The sequence below is a fragment of the Meleagris gallopavo genome, chromosome Z (assembly GCF_000146605.3).
Source record: "Meleagris gallopavo isolate NT-WF06-2002-E0010 breed Aviagen turkey brand Nicholas breeding stock chromosome Z, Turkey_5.1, whole genome shotgun sequence".
Lineage (NCBI taxonomy): Eukaryota > Metazoa > Chordata > Aves > Galliformes > Phasianidae > Meleagris > Meleagris gallopavo.
The window spans coordinates 64,318,032-64,337,182 of NC_015041.2; the positions used below are offsets into that span (position 1 = coordinate 64,318,032).

Here is a 19,151-nt window from a genome sequence, read left to right on the forward strand (position 1 = left end):
TTTTTTTTTTAAACAAACATCTATTCTACAAGGAAAAGGACTTACCTACTGAAACTGGAATTGACTTCAAATGTAAATGCCACATGTGCAGTAATGAATGGCTTTGAGTATACTCTATTACTATTAAGTAGAATTTTTCAGAAAATCCATTCCGCTGTTTTCCTGATGAAAATAAGAACAAGAACATTTTATTTCAAATGAATGTGCCAGCTAGCAAGTAAGCTACTGTGAACTGATGCTCAAATGCAATGACTGTATTTAACTCTTTCACACTACTTTTATGAATATTTTATCACAAGCAATAACCCCTGCCACTTGTTTAGGTACACACATGAAGAACTGTCACTATTTTGTTTCAGAGGGGATATAACATTTCCCATGTGTTTAAAGCTGAGTCTCAGAACTTATTCTCAGTTCTACGTGTTTGTCCTTAATGTGTTTGTTGCATACACTTAAGCATCTATTATTGAATTTGTTCTTTTCAAAAAATATCATAAGCCAAGCACCTGAAATGTTTCATTAAAGAGTAGAGGATTAAAACTGAAGTGATTTAAAGCAGTAGGTACATTCAAGTGAGAATGTAGGTCCACTACATTCTAGGTCATACTTATAAAGGGTCCATTTAGCCCAATGTCTTACATGGCAGCAGCACATGCAGCCTTTCAGAACACATATATACAGACACCCAAGAATGAAGGGCTTCCATGCAAACACATGTCAAATTTACTGTCTCATAACACTTATTTTTTTTTCCTCATTTCTGTTGTTTCCATCATCCCATTTGTGTTTCTGGTAAATGCAGCTCTCAGTAGTGGGCAATTTCATAGATAGTATCTATTACTCCACATCCTTCTTGAGCAGAAACAGCTAATTCAGAATCAATCACTATGTACATTCAGCTCGTGTCATTTTTCAAAAAATGTCTCTTTTCTTATACCAAAAATATATTTCCCATATCTAGTTTTAAGCAACATTTTGATACTTCACACAATTTTGTTTCCTCATATTCAGCAGTCTTACTATTACTGCAGATAACTTGGAATCACAGACTACAACTTTATTTTGATCTTTGTTTTCCAAACAATTAAATTGGAACAGAACAATACAAAATTGAGATGCCTAAGCAACAAAACCACTGATCAACTCCACCAATGAAAAAAAATTATTCCAGAGAATTTGAGAACGATCTTAAGATGCACGGAATCATAAACCCGCTAATTATAGCAATATCCATGCACTACTCACAGTATTGCATTTTTAAGTTGTGGGTATTTTGGGGGTGGTTTGCTAATTTGGAATAATTTTTATTGTGTTATTAGGCCTTATGATAGCATGTAGCTTATGTGAAGGATGAACATCCTTAATGAAAGGATGTAGATAAGTTTGCTGCTACATCGTATCTTACAACTACAGGCTTTAAGTTTAAAACACTTTACATAAGAAGGGTATCAACAACAAAATGCTTTAAAAAGTAATTGATGGTACTTCACAACTTAAGCTAGTTTGTCTAAATTTGGATGCACATTAGTCCCCCAGGAAGCAAAGCACCTATTATAAGTCTCCTTACACTAGAATTTCTTCTTTAGTATACAAAGCTCTTAAAGAAAATGCAAAAGCCTATACAATAAATTCTGCAGAAAGTAACATAAAATTATTTGTCTTCAGTATTTAATGAAAAATAGTTCTTTACCAGAATCCACTACATTATTCTTCTTATCGGGTGTTTCTTTCTCTTGGTTATTTAAAATGAAGTCTTCTTGAAAAACATGGAATAATTGTGTTTTCCTGCCATGCTAAAGAAAGTAAAAGACACAAGAACTGAACATCAGAGTGAATTGCATAAGCTTTCTCTCCAACATGGGAGCTTTTAAGTTGATTGTTAAGTTGAATACAAGAAAAATTTCCCAATAAAATGCACCTCATTATTAAAATTTTCTCATCTACACGTTCCATGAAACCAAAAGCAAGTACATTATAGAATCATACTCAATATCCTGAGTTGGAAGGGAACCACATGGAACATCAAGTCCTGGCTCCACGCAGGACTCTCCCAAATTCAAATTCTATATCTAAGAGCATTTCCAAATGCGAACTCCAGTAGGCTTGGATGGTCAGTGTAGATCAGAATGAATCTTTGAATGTTTCACTACACTTGACATGAAGCTGTAAGTATAACCTCTATTGTTAACACTTTGTAACAAGGTGCTTATAGTATAAAACAAGTACAGAAAAAAGTTCTTACAAGTTCTGTGATAGCATCCAATTCAATGATACATCCTGGACGAGCAGTAGATTGCTGACTTATGATGTTAAAAACTTCACCAACGTATTTCTGTTTTAAAAAAGTCAGTGGAATGATTCTGTTAACTCAGTTTTGTCCATTTCTGTAACAGTCTGCTAGATAGATGCAACATCTAAGCAAGTGTTAGAAAAAACACACTATATACACTAGCTGCAAGTTTCCATGATCACTGATAACATTTGTAGCTTTATCAAGTGATATATTATTTCTATTGACAAAATGTGGGGAAAACTTGATCTCATCTGAAAAGCCTCACATGCAGCAGTTTATTGCTCTTTCACTGAGCTGAAACATTTTTTCAACTGTAATACCACTATAGTGCTAAAAAGCTTTATGGTATCTGTATTTACAAGCAGAACTGGACTACCGTGATCTGCAAAATCCTCAGCAACCAGCTTAGTCAGTTCGTAAAAAATCTGTAATTATTATCATTGAATGAGATTCCAAACCTCCAAAAACGTGACACACAATTCACTTACAGAAATCTCTGGATTGGACTGCTCACACAGAAGTTTTTTAGCATCTATTACAGCTTGATATAATCTCAAATGCTGTCCATCGCTAGCCACAAAGCAGGCACTTGGAGAATTACAGTATGCACCTGAAAAATATGAATGCATAAACTGCTCAAAATATTCAGACACCAATTGGCTCCCTTCTTCACCAAGAAGAAATCTACAACATATAAAACACAGCATGAGAAATATTCCCTCCTTAATTTCTGTTCATATCCAAGAACTACAAAGTTTAATGCTTAGCAAACAAACTAAAGAATACAGAAAAACAGAATTTGGTATTTAAATTAGACCAAAATCTACCTCCGTTTTTAAGTGATCATCCTCAGTCTGCAATCTAAAGAATACACTAGCATCTGGGCACATCTCTTCATTAGCTTCTAAAATAAGTACATGAAAAAGGCAGAACGCCACAACAATTCTTCAAAAGAGAACACACAATTTCAAAGCATTAGTAGCTTGAAAATTTGTGAAACACAGGATTCAAGCTTAACATATCTTCTTCAGTGTATTCACATATATTTACATTGTCCACTTAATAGTATTATTAGCTCAGACTACAGTTGTACCGGGACACTTAACAAATCAGGAAAATGAACTCACCAAGGCAATAGCTGGGTATAAGAGTGGGCAGCCATGCAACATTAGAAAAAGCTGAAACGTGGAGAGAATTGATCCGAGCAAGTTCAGAAACTCCACCAGAAAAGGACAATGGCCCAACGGGATCAACTCTCCAAAGAATAAGTTCACTGTAAACTGCATTGGGATCCTGGGATGTTACATTTGCACTGCCTCTACCCTGAAGTCTTACTGTTGACTCCTTAGACTTTAAAGAATCATTTGCCTGTTTTGCATTCTCAACGTCCGGTGAACTTAGAGCATTGTGATGTGAGGTTGTAAGCAGCAGTGGTAATACTGAATGGCAAGCCAAGTCATTAAGATGAAAACGGTGACCACAGTATCTCGATTTATGTGAAATACTAAGTACAGTTGAAAAGGCAGATTCTTCAGCAAAACTCACTAGCCATTGGTTCAAAGACCCATCTGCATGTTTGGAAATCATCATAACATTGGGTGTGAAAATACTCAGTTTTAAACTGTTGGTTGATTTACTGTGTCCGGATGAGATAAGCATAGATGAAGATCGTGTAAGGCCAGGAGGCTTTTGTTTGCCTTGTTGAATAGCCAAGTCAACATTTTTGGTACATGCATACATCACTATACTTCTGCAAAGAGAGTTTGCATCACCCGTTGGGAATGCAACAGGAATCCTTGAAACAAAAGACACCTGGAATTTTAATAAAGAAAAAAACAGTAAGTATCAAAATTTTCTCAGCATACTTTCTACTAAGCAAGAGTGTGTAATCCTGAAAAAAAAAAATGAAATACCTGCACCTGTCGAAACATGCCAGGTTGGTATTCATCCAGCCAGTCTACATGCCATACTAGCAGTGAACCATCCATGGGATGTATGCTGAATAGCATATCAGCATTTTTATTCCATTCAGAAAGCAATACTTCAACTTCATGATCTACAACAGCAGAAGATAAAGGAACAAGGCTTGACGCTGGAGTAGTCTTTTCATCACCCAGTTCCTTCTTCTCTTCGTTTCCTTTCTGTTCATCTCCATTTTCATCAGTTTCTAGAACACAAACATATCATATTCAGAAGTTTAGCAAGAAGTGTCTTTCAAGCGCTGGAGCACTTTTCAAGATTGTTTTATATCATTCATGCAAGCATGAATTTTAAATAATGGAAGCTCTAATCAAAAATCCTCCAGTAGATTGCAGCCAATGACTAACAAATTCAATATTGTTGAGTTTGCATTTCAGTTTGAAGTATTTATTGTTCCCTTTCACATAATCATAAAATCACAGAAACACCAAGGTTGGAAAAGATCTACAAGATCATCCAGTCATCCAACCATTCACCTATCACCAATAGTTCTCACTAAACCATATCCCTCAAAACAACGTCCAAACGTTCCTTGAACATAAGAAGGATAAGAATATTTTTGCATGCATAGGCTGAACAGCAATCAAACTATGTATAATATTATGTATTCAGTTAAATATTAACTGCTTAAGTGTGGTGCACATTAATACTGAATACAAGAAAGTTTAGCTTCAACATTAAATCAACTTCCTCAAGAGCCACTTTAGTTCTTAATAGTAGGGAGAAGGAAATTCACAGAAATGTTACTGCAATCTCTATATTCATTATGTATTAAATTGCATGCCTCACAGTCCAGATGAAAGAATATTACATATTATGTTGTAAAATGAAAGCCATTCGTTTCTGATATGACTTTTACCTTCTTCTGATCTTACATCCATTGGATTGGACTCCTCAGCATTTGTCTCAGGAGAATGATGTTCAAAATTTTTTTTAACTTGCTGCAAAAATACTTCCATGGATAAGGTAAAATGAAGTTCTTTATTGTTCAGCCAGTGCACAACAAAGGGTCCACTTTTTTCTTCATTTTCACCAAGACTCAAAGATGTGATAGAAGGGAGTAGAGGAATATCTAACACAAAAGATATTCAAAACTTTATTCAAAACAAAGTACTTTGGAAAAAATTAGTTTTGAGAAACTGTTTTCAAGTCGAAACTCAATCATGAAAAAAAAAAGAAAAAAAGAAAAATGGATAAGTCGCCATGACCCATACCTTTTAACCAACATCACCTCTCAGTATCACACTGCTTTGTTGCTATCCACTAGGGATTTTGTATGGGGTATTTCTTCAGTATACCCTTATCAGCATTACAGTACGGTCCTGTGTATCAGGTTTTTGTGGCAAGGTTCTAGCAGCAAAGGATTGCAGGAATTGAAAAAGGAGATGAAGACCTGCCCAAAGTTAGTTAAGAGCCAGCTCCAGTTGCTTCAAAAGGAACCTATTCCTGGACAGAGCTGAGCCACAAGCAGTACTGGTTGTGTTTTCTTTAAAGTAGATTTAAGAAAGGGAAAATACTGCTGCACAATGACAGCTAGGAGAAAGGAGTGAGAAATGTGAAACAGCCCTGCAGGCACCAAGGTCCCCATTCCCCTGCACTGCTCAAAAGAAAGACATATATAAAGGTGAATCTCAGGGGAGAAGGGATGTGTTTTTAGTTTGCTTTTAGTTCTTATTGTCCTAGTTTTATTAGTAGGCAATAGATTACATTAGCCTCCCTTATGCTGAGCCTGTTTTGCTTGTAATGGTAATTGGCAAATGATCTCCCAGTCCTTCCTGCAACACATGAGGGTTTTTTTCTTCGTATCTTCACCTCCAATCCTTCTGATTTGGGGGGAAAGGATGGCTAGTTTGAAAAAGTGGCATGATGCTGGGCTAGCTGCTCAGTGGTGTTAAACTAGCACATCCTGCACTTGCTTTTTGCTACTACAACTTAGTACAAACCAAATAATTTGAGGATAATTTCCCAGTCTTAATTCCAGAACCGAAGCTGCAGGAGGTATACAAGGTTATCAAGCATCACATGTACCAGGGTTTACACTAGGAAGAACTAATATGCCTAGTTATGTTATCATTTAAAGCTAGGATTTCTCATTCCAAAAGATTCACTTTTGTTTTTTATAATGCTGTATGATGACACTCGGTGAAAAACAAACCAGTAATCACAGAGGAATCAGCAGAAACAAGTATCAGACTGCTGCAAAGTTACATCATCTAAGCTTGTCAAGAAAGTTGCTAGGTAAATTACTGTAATTTACTCAAATGAGCCATAAAGCAATATGCTAAAAGCTTAAACTGCATTTAATTTCCTGGAAGTCTTCACAGATATTCTACTTCTACTCCTTATTTATGAACTAGTATTTCAATTCCATACCACAAGAAACAAAATATTTTTAATGACAATACTGTTCTTTCTTTGATTTATGCTGTAATGTAAGAAAATAAAAACGGCACACAAATAGAAGAAAGGACCAACAAGACTATCTACAATTTTGTAGTTGGTAAAGGACAGGGAGAGGAAATGAAGAAAGAGAATACTGAAGAAATTTGGTCTGTGCATCTTAAAGAAAATAGAAAGTACTGCCAGTCACAAAAACAAAGTAATGCTTATCCTAAAAGCAGAACCTGTGTTCTTCTACCTGAAAACTTCAGAGTAATTCAATTCTTAACTAACAACTTTTTGTGCATCTTCCTGAGGATTAACAACTTCCAACTGGTTCTCAGTTCTGGGTAAATCCTTAGTGAATTTCTACTTGCTTTATACATGACACTTTAAAAAAAAAAAAAGAAGAAGCTTAGGGAGTCTTTGGATTCAGTAACTGTCTGAATATGCCTAAAAATAACTTTGTCAAAAACTAAAACTAAACTAAAATAAAATATACTGCTTACTCCTTCTATTGAACTCAACCTAGGTTGAATATTGTAGGGAGTGTGCGACTCACTAAAGGACTCTGAAGCCACACAGAGGGACCTCGACAGATTCAATAAATGGGCTGACAAGAATCTCAAGAAGTTCAACAAGGAGAACTCCAGAACTCTGCACTTGGAAAGGCACAAGGGCACGCTGGAGACCACACAGCTGGAAGGCATCTTAATAGAAAAGGACTTGGAGGTTCTGGTAAATATCAAGCTGAATGTGAGTAAGCAAGGTGAACTTGTTACTGAGAAGACTAATGGCACACTGGGCTGTACGAGGCAAATCATTGCCAGCAGGCCAGGAGAGCTGATTTTTCCCCTATACTCAGCATTGGCTAGGCAGCACCCTTGAGTATCTTGTGCAGTTCTGTGATCCTCAGTACAAGAAAAATGCAAAGAATCCAATGACGGGCTGCTGATGATCCAGGGATTGAAGGACTTGACTGTACAGCACAAGACTGCAAAAAATCTCTTTTTGATAGGCTGTATGCTGTTCTAATTAAATCTGTTACAATAGTATGAACTAACGCTCTGAAAGAATAAGACTAATCTTCCTACAACTTATTTAGCCTAACAATATAGATGAAACCCTCTGTTCTTCGCAATCATATCAAAGATTGCACAGCTACAAATACAAACTAGCAAATAAATCCAACAACAAACCCTTCAAACAAGGATCAGTAGAGGTTAAAAAAAAACAAAAACACTAAGCTTAAGATGGACCTAAAACACTCTAAAGAAAGGATCAGCACAGGAAACAACATCACATTAGGGTACAGGAAAGCCCTAATGAAAGGCTACTAACTACTGAACTACTCAGCTTCTAAGTGAGTACACAGAGGCAATATTTTTATATTTCAGAATGGGTAAACAGCTATGAAAACAAATATTAGTTACTAATAAGGTATTAAAGAAGAGACCTATCAACATAACGCTTGAGTAATAGAGGATATTAAAGTTTATGGAACACAAGATTAAAGTGTTTTTTGTTTGGTTCAGAGAAAGAACAGAAGCTGGAGATGATGGTTATGCCATTACCAGACTTCATATTAGATAATCATTTGAAGAAGTCTGGAATATTTTGTTTTATCAGTATGCAGCCTGCAATACACTTCGTACACCCAGTGCAATTACCATTAAATCTGTAACTCATGTCACAAACACTGTAGCTCAGTCCAGTTACATGACAAAAAATGAAAGCCATGACTACTGAGAAGAAACTCCTTCAACATATTTCATTACTGTTGATGTAAGTTCTGCCAGTTGTTCAAAGAAACCAGTATGCTAGACAATTTTGCATCATCAGAGAAATATTGTACAAAACAGAGCAAGTTACACTTATGCTAACAAAACATGCCAAGAGAAAATTGTAGTTACCCTGCAGTAAGCATTTAGTACAATTTCTACCTGTTGCTGGATTGATGCTGGCAGCAATATGGAAGTGACAGAGTGCATTTGCGTGAGGAAGAATGTTCCTGTGAACTTCATGAGGATCTTGCTGATGTGGAGAGTATCCAGTATGTGCAACAACAGCACCTGACCTCCTCCTTCCTCGTCGAAAGTGCCTCAAGTTTAACTGCATGAACAATAAGGAGTCATTTTTAATTCCTTTCAAAAAGAAAAAGCAGATTTCATCTGTAAGTGATTTTCTAGACATTAGTGCATGAAATATATTTTTTAAGTTTAAAAGCTACCTTAAAGCATCAGCTGAGTTTCTCACAAAAATTACAACGCTCTGATTGAATCTGCAGCAGAACAATATATCTTTGCCTTCAGATTCACTTATAAAGGCCCACACAGATACTGTGACTTAGCTACTGTTTCATATCTCAGTCTGCAGACAATGCTTCTGCAGGTTTTATACTTAAGCAGAAAATTTTTGCTTCATAAACATACAATGTGCTCACTGAACAAAAAAAAAAGCAAATATGAATCATCTTGTTTCAGAGAGGCTGGGAAAAATTACATTAGTGCTTTGCATCTGATTTCATATATACTTCCACTCCCACAAGAAAAGCCCTATGATTTTTAAGATTCACTCCCATATTCATTTATACGGCAAGGTTATGGTAGAGACAGGGCTCTAGGCAGAAGTGCCTTCTGCAAGCAGAGCCCAGTAGCTGCCCCTTGTCACATCACAGTCAGCTCCAGAAGAAACCCACTGCTGCTAGAGCTGAGCCATAAGTGACACTGGGACGGAAAATTAAAGAAGAGGAAAAACTCTGCACAACAGCAGCTAGAAGAGAGAAGTAACAACATGTATAGAAGAAGCTCTGCAGGCACCAAAGTGAATGTAGAGGAGGGCAGGAGATGGTGCAGGCAGGGAGCAGATGCTCCTCAAGACAACCCAGGAGAGGCCCCTTGCTGGAGCAGGCTGTGTGCATGCAAGCAGTTCTCCACCTGCAGCCACTGATGAGCCCCCAGTACAGCAATGGATATAGTTTGAAGGAGGCCACAGCCCATGGAGAGCCCCTGTAGAAGCAGGACTCAGATTGTGGATGAAGTCCGTGGAGATGCAGTCCATAGCAAAGAGTCTGCATTCAAGGCAGTAATTACAATCCCGCCTAAAATTGTGTGCACATGTGTTTATTCTCCAAGTTCACTTTTGCTTCTTACCTCTAATGCATTTTGCATTCGTTCCTTACTTGAAGTATTTCTCTTGAAACTATTTGTGAAGTTCGCTGCTTCAGTCCAATTGTTATACCCTCCATCGTACAACAGACTATCACTTGGTAACAAAGTCTCTGCCCAGAGACGACAAACGTTATCCTTACAGCAAGTCAGGAGTACGTTGCAGACAGCACCACTGAAATGAAAGAAAATTTAAGGTGTGAAGAAGCCACACACAATCAACACAGCATGAAAATAAAATAACAGTACCAAACAGTTTCTACTATCAGTTTTGAAAATCATACAAAGTAGCTTAAATGTTAAGGGAAGATAAACCTAAAAAGACATTACATAACTATATATTCAAAGCACAGAAACCAATGTAGAACCAGGAACACAACTGCCAATTCACAAATTTCTCTTAATAACTATTTTTCTGAATACAGTGCGTGACATAAGTATCCAAAAATTCGAGTTCACTTAAAATGGGCACTGCAAAAAACTATGCAAGCCACATGTCAGTGTACAGTTTAGTTTTAGTTCAGATTCAAAAACGACATGGATCATCTTGTCTTGCCAGTGCCTTAATATGGCTTCCAGGAAGTATCTGTTCCATGATCATCCCAGGTGCAGAGGTGAGGCTCACCAAACTGTAGTTCCCCAAGTCTTTTCTTCCTTTTCTAAAAAAATGGGAGAGATGTTTCCCTTTCTCCAGTCACCTGGGACTTCCCTACCCTACTTGAAAAAGTGGTGGCTTTCAGGTGAATGGCTTGGTAACCGCATCAGCCAGTTCCCTCATCACCCTGGGATTCATGTCCTCTGGTCCTATAGACTTACGCACATTCAGCCTCATGAGAAAGGCTTACAGCACAAGGATTTTGCTCACCCAATCCCTGCTTAGAGGTTTAGGCACCTGAGAAGGAAAGGAAGTCTGCCAGAGAAGACTGAGGCAGAGAACTTGCTCAATAATGGTAATGGCTTTATGAAATGTCTTCAATTTAATGATTGGTATACAAAAGACAGTATAAACTTGACAACACATAGACACATGCAAAATTCAAAATCTACTGACAGGAACAACAGAAAAATATCTTTTCAGATTATAAAATTGCTGACATTACTTCAGCTTGAGAATGCATTTAAGACAATGCAAAAAAAAAGCTGTAAAGAGTGGCCTTTTCTTGCACGTGACTATTCTGTATTTAGTCCTACATCTAAGATAATAATAAGAAACTCAATTTCATTCTCCACAGTTCCTTTCCACCCATATACTTTCCATTCCCTCAAGAGCTTCAGTGTGAAGCAATCATTTAAATATAAACAATACACAAGGCTGTCAAACTCCACTATAAACCGAAGTGTATTAATTTTACAACCTGTGTGATTGTTATCAACAGTACATCTGTGAATACATATGTCAATCTCTAGCTCTCTCCAAAGAAAAAGTTTGTCTAATCCATGAAAGACGGTGAAAATACATTTCAATACAACTAAGATACTGTGATAGAACAGAGGATTTAAATGAGGTTTCACAATAAACAAAAGCAGCTCCCTACACTTCTACAGAACAATTTAGCACAATATGGAAAATTTTAAGTTCACAGAGAATTTTCTTTTTAGTTTTGGCTTGGCTTCTTCTGGACAATTTGCAAACCTGGCTTGTTAGATCTACTCACCGTGGCATGAATTTGCTTGTCTTCCTCCATGAAAATGAATTTACTGATCGAGGATGGGCCAAATAAACAAATGAAAAGTCAACTTCTTGTGCTTGTTTTCCTGGACTTGCTCCTGGTGGTGTTACAGCTGATCGCCAGTTGTCCGTATTGTACCACACTTTCACAAGACAGTCGTCCTGGGAGAGGGTGGGGTAAAACAGTACATATTCTGGATAAAAACGTGATATATCAGCAGAACTTCATACTTTGAAACTCAACACCTTGGTTTTCAATTTTTCTTTCAAGTGAAATACTCAAGTCAACTCAGTAAATAGAACCACAACATCTGATCTGTAGTTGTAGAGATTCCTTTGGTTTGTGTTACCATTAGTAATTCAGATTTCATTCTCCTCCTTCTTATTAGCTATCAGTGTTTTGCTATAAGTCTATACACAACTGTACTGTTATTCAAAGTACAATGTACTTTGGCAAGAGAATTTGTCAGCTTTGTATTGCTTTGGGCCCTGTGACACTTCAGCCAGATTGTCCACCTATCTTAAAAACATCACTGTCCCCATTAAGCTTGCACACAAGCATTCTGATTTTTTTTTAAATTATTCTACAATCTCTACTAGGATATTTAGTTGACAGCATAAACTTAGTGCCTACTTGTATTTGTTAACCTGTCTAAAAAAGCCTGCTCAAATTGTACAGTTTTCTGTTTCTTTAAAACAGTATTGAAAACATGAGGGTTTCTTCACCCCCCCAACCATCAGATTGGACAGTACTATAAACAGTCTAGACAATTCTAGACATTTTCAATATAGATTTTTGACTAATGACAGTGCTACACTCCCCTCAAACAAAGACAACATAATTACTCGGAGCAGCAAACTATTCACTTACCACTCTTTAACAAGTAATGCAAATTCTCATAGGATTTGTCACATTTGTTCACTGCATCCTTTACAATAACTTGAATTTTATATGATTAATCTACAAGGTTGGCCATGAACAGCGACTGTGATTATGTGGGAATACATATTCCAATACCTTATCCATTTTTAGTCAGCATCAAGCTGTGTTTTAAAATATGACACACGGAATATTTTATTAAACCCTCCTGTCTCGGGAAATTATTCTTCCCCCAGATTCTCCTTTCATTAAAAGTAAAAAGGTAAATACATAGATTACTCACCAAAATAAAAATTAAAACAAACAAACAAACCAATATTCATGAAAAAGCTGTTTGGTTAGAAAAAACAAACAAGAAACAGCTAAAAAAACGTTTACCTTTCCAGCAGTAGCAAAAAACTCCCCATCTGGTGAGAATTTCATTAAACAGACTTGAGAAGCAGTACTATGAAATAAAGACAATTAAAAATAGCATGTAAGTTTTATGAACATTTTCAGAAGTCCGAACAGCTTTTGCTTTGAATTCATGAAAGTAATTCAATTTTGTATGAAATGTATATATTGTACTATGTCAAACAATGTAAGGTTTAAGAAAGTTCAGAAGAAAGAGAAACATAATACAGTGAGTGTTTGTAGTCACACAGAAAAAGAATGGAGCAAACGATGCAACTGATGAAAACTACAGTGTCTGATATTTCATATGATCATGACTTGAAAACTGTTCCTAATGGATTACACATGTGTGTTCTCCCCTAGATACATCTTGTTTTCACTTCATAAACATCTGTATTTCAAACTCATTTCTTCCACTCCACACTATCTTTCAAGTTATCTGGGAGACAAAAAAGGAGACCACATTTAATTTTTCCTTTATTTTTCTTATTTTCTATGGCATAACTGAAAAAAAACAAACAATAATAATGTACTTAAATACTTTAAAATAGTTGTTACATTCACAGTCAAAAAGTTAAAAGATGCCACACTGAAAAAAAAGCCAAAAAAACATAGCCTATTAACCTGGTTCATTTTTCCGCTTTCAATGGAAAATAGGTACTAGTGTATTTTACATGTTTTCAAGTACTGAGCTATCACATATATGACTGGCTCATTTATGGCAAGAAGAACATGCAAGAATTTAATTGTGTGGTGCGAGTACAGTCTATATTTTTAGCTTGAAATTCTCAGACATTTATAACAATTTTTTAGGTCTAACTTTCAAAAGAGATTAAGTTAGTCACCAGGTTACAAAAGCATGATGGTGTGCATGCATATTATCAGCAGCAAATCCGTTACAAAATTTATAAATCAAGGAAAGGCAATTGCCAACTTTGTTTCAGCACCTTGTTTTTATCAGAGCCAAAGTTAAGACACTTGGGAATGCCTTTTCTAGACATTGAAATATAATTTTGGAAAGGAACAGTATTGCAAAGTCAGTATCCTGAAAAATTCTCATTAAGAAAAAAATTACTCTTTATGTAATACAATTACAAATGTTGGAAGACATTCAGACACAAAAGCTGAATGGATAGTGCAAGTTCTGCTGACCCTTTCTGGGACCTGTTGACTTAAAATATGCAAAATCCAGCAAAATCTTTCTGTTCCAAGAATGAGTTTAGAGATATGAAGTTAAGACTTCTATAAGGTTTGAGACGCACACATGGAACTTGCTATTTTATAGACACAGGAATAACAGCATTGCACGTTACTGACTACACCTAACATACACCCAGATTCTAAAACCGTGGTTGTGGCATTCTATCTGAAAGTCCATTTCTCTCATTAGGCTACGAGATGATGTCACAAAGGTATTTCAATGAATTAACTTGAAAAGCTTGAAAAAGTTTTAGTACACATCACCATCATTAGAATCTGAGCTTTTCAAAGGGAAAGTCTGACTTCATGAAAAAAAAAAAAATCAAAAAGTGAAATGCAATAAATGCACCTAGTATTTTATATCCATAGTATTGTCAAAGTCTTGATTTCTTTCCTCTACTTCATGAGGAATAAGTGCAGATTAAGTCTTTCCAGTCAAACAGTTATAGAGACTTATTTAACAAAAATGACATACGGGACACTACTCCCAAGCAAACAGTACACTTGATATATTAAAAGACTCTTCCTGTGGTGGGAGGAATCAAACTTACAAACTGAAGTACTGAACTAAAACTCTTCTGATTTCTCTTCTGCAAATACACAGACACAGACACGACGACTATAATGACCAACTAACACGAATACCCAAAGAACATTCGGAGATGTGGTAAAAACAAATGTGTCCATCTTTTCATAGTTATTTTAAATATCTAAGAATACAGAAAATGCAAAATGTGGGAAGGCATCCGAGGAGGAAAGAAAAGTGCAGTCTATAGGACAAAGAAGGAATTTTATCTAAATTGGTCCTGCAAGTGTAATATCTTTCAAATAAGCAGCCTTCTCTATATTTACTGTACAAGAAACAAAGTCTGCTGATGCAGTCACAACGACAGCCTTTACATGGCATTCTAATAATGCTCAGTAAAACTGCAGAACTGTTAAAAAACACTAACTGCCTTAAAAATAGTTACAGCTATACTTGTAGTAATAAAAAAGTGTTATGTACTCAATGCAAAAATGATTCAAGTATCATGTTGGAGTAGTTATCAAACAGCAGTATACAGTACGATTTCACTAAACAAACCAGCAGGGGAAAAGAAACTGTTCTTAGAACAGTTTCTTACTTGCATTGCCAGATACACCTCCATTCTCCAACATCTGTTCTGTCAGTGCTGTCATTGTCAGACAAGTTCTCCAAAGGAACATTGGACCAAAGCTGAAGACAACTGGAACCAGTCAAAAGGCGAGTGCCTAAAACAAGTAGAGAAAAAAAAAAAACAGATTGCAGATACAGTGCAAAACAAAATATGCCATACATTAAGTTCCACATTAATAAAAAACCAACAAGGAACCAGCAAAGTTATATAATAGTGTGCTTTCATACATTCCACTACACTGATAGATTGAGTCAATCTTGCAAGTCAGCTTTCTACTCTCCTTTCTTATGAGAGACAATGATTTGAGCTGAAAATTTTCAGAGTAATCATTTTGAAAGACAAGTACCTAGAGCTACTAACTATACATGTTTCTTATTCACAATAATATTATTTTAGCCCATATTTTAAGCATTATATACTGCTGACAGTAGAATAACCAGATAATACCATACAGATACTATTTTGGCCCTTCTCTAACAAGGAGGGACTCTTTTCATCAACTGCAGATTTCATCTCACTTTGGTGTTCTTTATCATGGTAGGACAAAATGAATATTTTCCTTGTCTACAAGGAACAGTGGAATTTAGTAAGAAATATTTGATACAGCAAATGATTTAAGTGTTTCTTATATTCTATTCTTACCTGTGGGATCCCATGTTAAATTATGTGCTATGCCATCCAGTAAGATTTGAGCATTCTTCTGCCACTGATAATGCAACTGCTGAAACATTAAATATTCACAAACTTTAGCATGAAAATACTTTCTTTCCCTTGTGTTCTGTAATAAAAATATCATACCTTTACTGCACTGATTTCTATGAAGAGTGTGCCTAAAACTAAATTACCACTCACTTGTAATTTGAAAAAATCTGAGCTTGAAAAAGTTTTAGTATGCATCATATGCATCACCCTCATTAGAATCTGAGCTTTTCAAAGGGAAAGTCTGACTTCATGAAAAAAAAAAATCAAAAAGTGAAATGCAATAAATGCACCTAGTATTTTATATCCATAGTATTGTAGAAGGATTTCAATAAGTTCAGAGCTTTTTTTTCCCTCCCCGCCCACCTGAAAATCTGAAGATAGTTGACTATTTCTCTTGGGATTTTGTTTGTTTTTTGGCATTCTTTCTTTCCCTGGGACAGCTGGAGGATTAGATTTATAAAATATTTATTTTATATTTTAAAATAATCATCCTGCACTTCAAAAATATCAGACCTGTCTATACAAAAGTTAAAGACAGAACAAACAAATCTTCTGCATATTTCATGGAAAACATTAAGTAGCACCTGTAGATAACGACCTAAAGAAAGCTTTTATGACACTGGCTTTTTTTTTTAAATTCTGAATATTCGAATAATTGGATAAGAATGTCAATCTTACTGCAATGTAAGTATGCTAGAAATTCTTGCAGAGAAGTTAACTGCAATAATTATGTAACCGCATACTTCAATAGAAATATTTTATTTATTTGAGAGCAAATCATGAATGGAAGATACTTCCTCTATTGCTTATAGTTTGTATGGTAACTTCCAAGTACGTGTACTTGGTACGTGTAGTGTTAATTGCATAGAAAAAAAACACAACATTAAGTGTGGACAAAATGTCTGAGTGATTGAACAGAAAGTAATAAATATAAAAGGTTCATGTGAGCATGAAATCCCACATTACCATTATTTTATTCTGCTACTTTCCATTGGTATAAACTACATTTATTGAATAGCAGGCATTAAGATATATGAAATACCACAATTTTACAAGCCTATCAGAAACCATATAACTGAACTACTGGTCAGCACAGAAAGTACTATATAAAGTTATATAAAAAATTTATTAACACAAATGGAGAGACCAAACCCAGGGAGAAGAAAGAATGCTACTTGAGCAACTGCTGCGGAGAAGTCCTCATTACCAAATTTCTACTGGACCCAAATACTTCCAAGCACAATGGTAAATCTTTCCATGTAAGGAGCCTTGCTAAATAACTCATTCTAAAGCACTACTTGGCAGAAATTAATATTTGAATTGCCAACTCCCCACATCACTATTATCAATGCTCAGCCATGCTATCAAGAAAATACTGATTTTATTCACTACCCTAGGCAAACAAAGGTCTTAAGAAGCTTTGTGAAAATTTGAACAGGAATGTGCAGTTCCATAAATCGTGGTTAAAATATCAATTCTAAAACACATCAGCACAGAAGGGCTACAGAAAGTGGTTCAAAAGGAATTCCTACAATAATGAACATATTCTTTGGAGTGCAGTGGCATGCCTGTCTGTTAGATTCTGGAATTTTCACAGTGTGAATTGTAGACTTAGATATGTGTACATGAAGTATTATAGTATAACCTGTTTTTACTAGAACTATCTCAAATAACCTCTGCTCCCCTACTACCATTTTCACTTCCCACAGATCACTGCATCTCTCAGTTTAGACAACGAAAGCAACTTCAGATTTACAGCAAACCAGAGAAATGAACCAAGCTTTACAACTAAGTAAATGAAATTGAGGAGTGATGAATTACTTACGTTATGATGTCTGCTGCTCTGCTTCAAGAGACTAACTGGCTCAAAGATACAAACCACATTTCCATAAGAAGCTGCAATCTAAAGCAAATTGCATATACATAAACACATGCATAAAAAACAAGCTGCAAAACAAACAGGACTAAAATATGGAATTCTGTTTCTAACTTTAAGCTAATATCTCTCCACCCTTTAGGTAACAGAAATTTTATAAGATTATGAAGCAGTTGTTGACAACAATGTAAATACAATCTTTTAGTTACATACTAGTCCTAATAAACTACTTGGCAGCATAGGCTGACTCGTGCATTTTTGTTCTTTTTTTTTGTTTTTAAGCAGATTTATGAGGGATGCTCTGAAAGTAATGACTCCTGCTTGATTATACTGGTCTAAAATATCTAAAGTATATGATGGTCACATGGTAACAGAGGGGCAGACTGACAAAATGGTGTCAGACATGGAAATGCATATGAAGCAAAAGTGTGGAACTGAATTCTTCCATGTGGGAAAAAACCGCTGACATTCTTTGATCCTTGCTGAACACTTTGCTGGATGTGGGAAAGTGAAACGGCATGCGGTGCATTTCAGGAATAGTGACATTGAATTGAAAGACAAGCTATATTCTGGACAGCCACAAACACAGCTATCACATCACAAAACAAAGAGCACTGCAATCAGTTTGTTGGTGAACGAGTAAATGGTGATGGCTATGTTGGTAAATAATGTTTTATAGCTAAGAATTTGATCTATCGAACAGCACTATTTTGCTCTTTGTATCTGCAGCAGTTTCCATAGGAACAAAAAATCGGAGGCATTACTTTTGGAGCAACCTACCCATTATCAATATGCTTCTCATAGTTAACATGTAAGGAGTCTGCCATGTTCACAGTCTAAAAAATAGAGACATCATCAGTTCAGTGCAGTTCAATAGACCTCCCCAGCACTTTAACGTGCTACATAACAAAGTGTTAATTTGGAAAATTCAAGCTACAAAAGTTGAACATCCTTTGCAAAGAACATGAAATCAGAATGGTTACTAAATGCTAACATAAAATGCTTCCAAAAAGTTGCAGTATAGGCAGTATTGTTATTTTGAAATCTTATTTTATTGCTGGTATCAGCCATCTCAAATTAAGAATTAAGGCAAAACTAGTAGTCAAAACCTCTAAATAAAGGCAACTTAAAGTGACTTTGATACAAGGACTGATAATAACTGTATGTCCTTGTCTCTAAATTAGAGAGATAAGGGTTTCAAGGTAGACTATTTGGTAATTAAGGAATTGCCTGAAGTGTCCAGAGAACTCTGGTCAACAGCTCAAGGACAGGCGGAGATCAGTAATGAGTGGTGCTACTCAGGGACTTGTATCAGGATTAGTACTATTTAACACTTTGTCAGAGACAAAGACTGTGAGATTGAGTGTGCCCTCAGCAAATTTTCAGATGACACTAAGCTGAGTGGTGCAGTTGATATGACAAAAGGAAGGAATGCTATCCCAAGGGGATCTGGAC

General features: G+C 35.9%; 1 protein-coding gene across 1 annotated transcript in view; it reads right to left on the minus strand.

Annotated features, from left to right (window-relative positions):
* LOC100545856 (dmX-like protein 1) overlaps positions 1-17,736 on the minus strand; it is an 18,034-nt gene extending 298 nt beyond the window's left edge. Inside the window, exons 1-14 of the mRNA XM_031557451.1 lie at positions 17,646-17,736; positions 15,761-15,836; positions 15,086-15,212; positions 12,747-12,813; positions 11,475-11,650; positions 9,805-9,994; positions 8,596-8,764; positions 5,133-5,345; positions 4,207-4,460; positions 3,421-4,105; positions 2,782-2,903; positions 2,243-2,332; positions 1,691-1,793; positions 46-162 (exon numbers count right to left, since the gene is read on the minus strand). Of these exons, the coding sequence (XP_031413311.1) occupies positions 46-162; positions 1,691-1,793; positions 2,243-2,332; positions 2,782-2,903; positions 3,421-4,105; positions 4,207-4,460; positions 5,133-5,345; positions 8,596-8,764; positions 9,805-9,994; positions 11,475-11,650; positions 12,747-12,791 (2,164 nt within the window). The 5' untranslated portion in view covers positions 12,792-12,813; positions 15,086-15,212; positions 15,761-15,836; positions 17,646-17,736. The remainder of the gene's footprint in view (positions 1-45; positions 163-1,690; positions 1,794-2,242; positions 2,333-2,781; positions 2,904-3,420; positions 4,106-4,206; positions 4,461-5,132; positions 5,346-8,595; positions 8,765-9,804; positions 9,995-11,474; positions 11,651-12,746; positions 12,814-15,085; positions 15,213-15,760; positions 15,837-17,645) is intronic.
* Between the last annotated feature and the right edge of the window lie 1,415 nt (positions 17,737-19,151).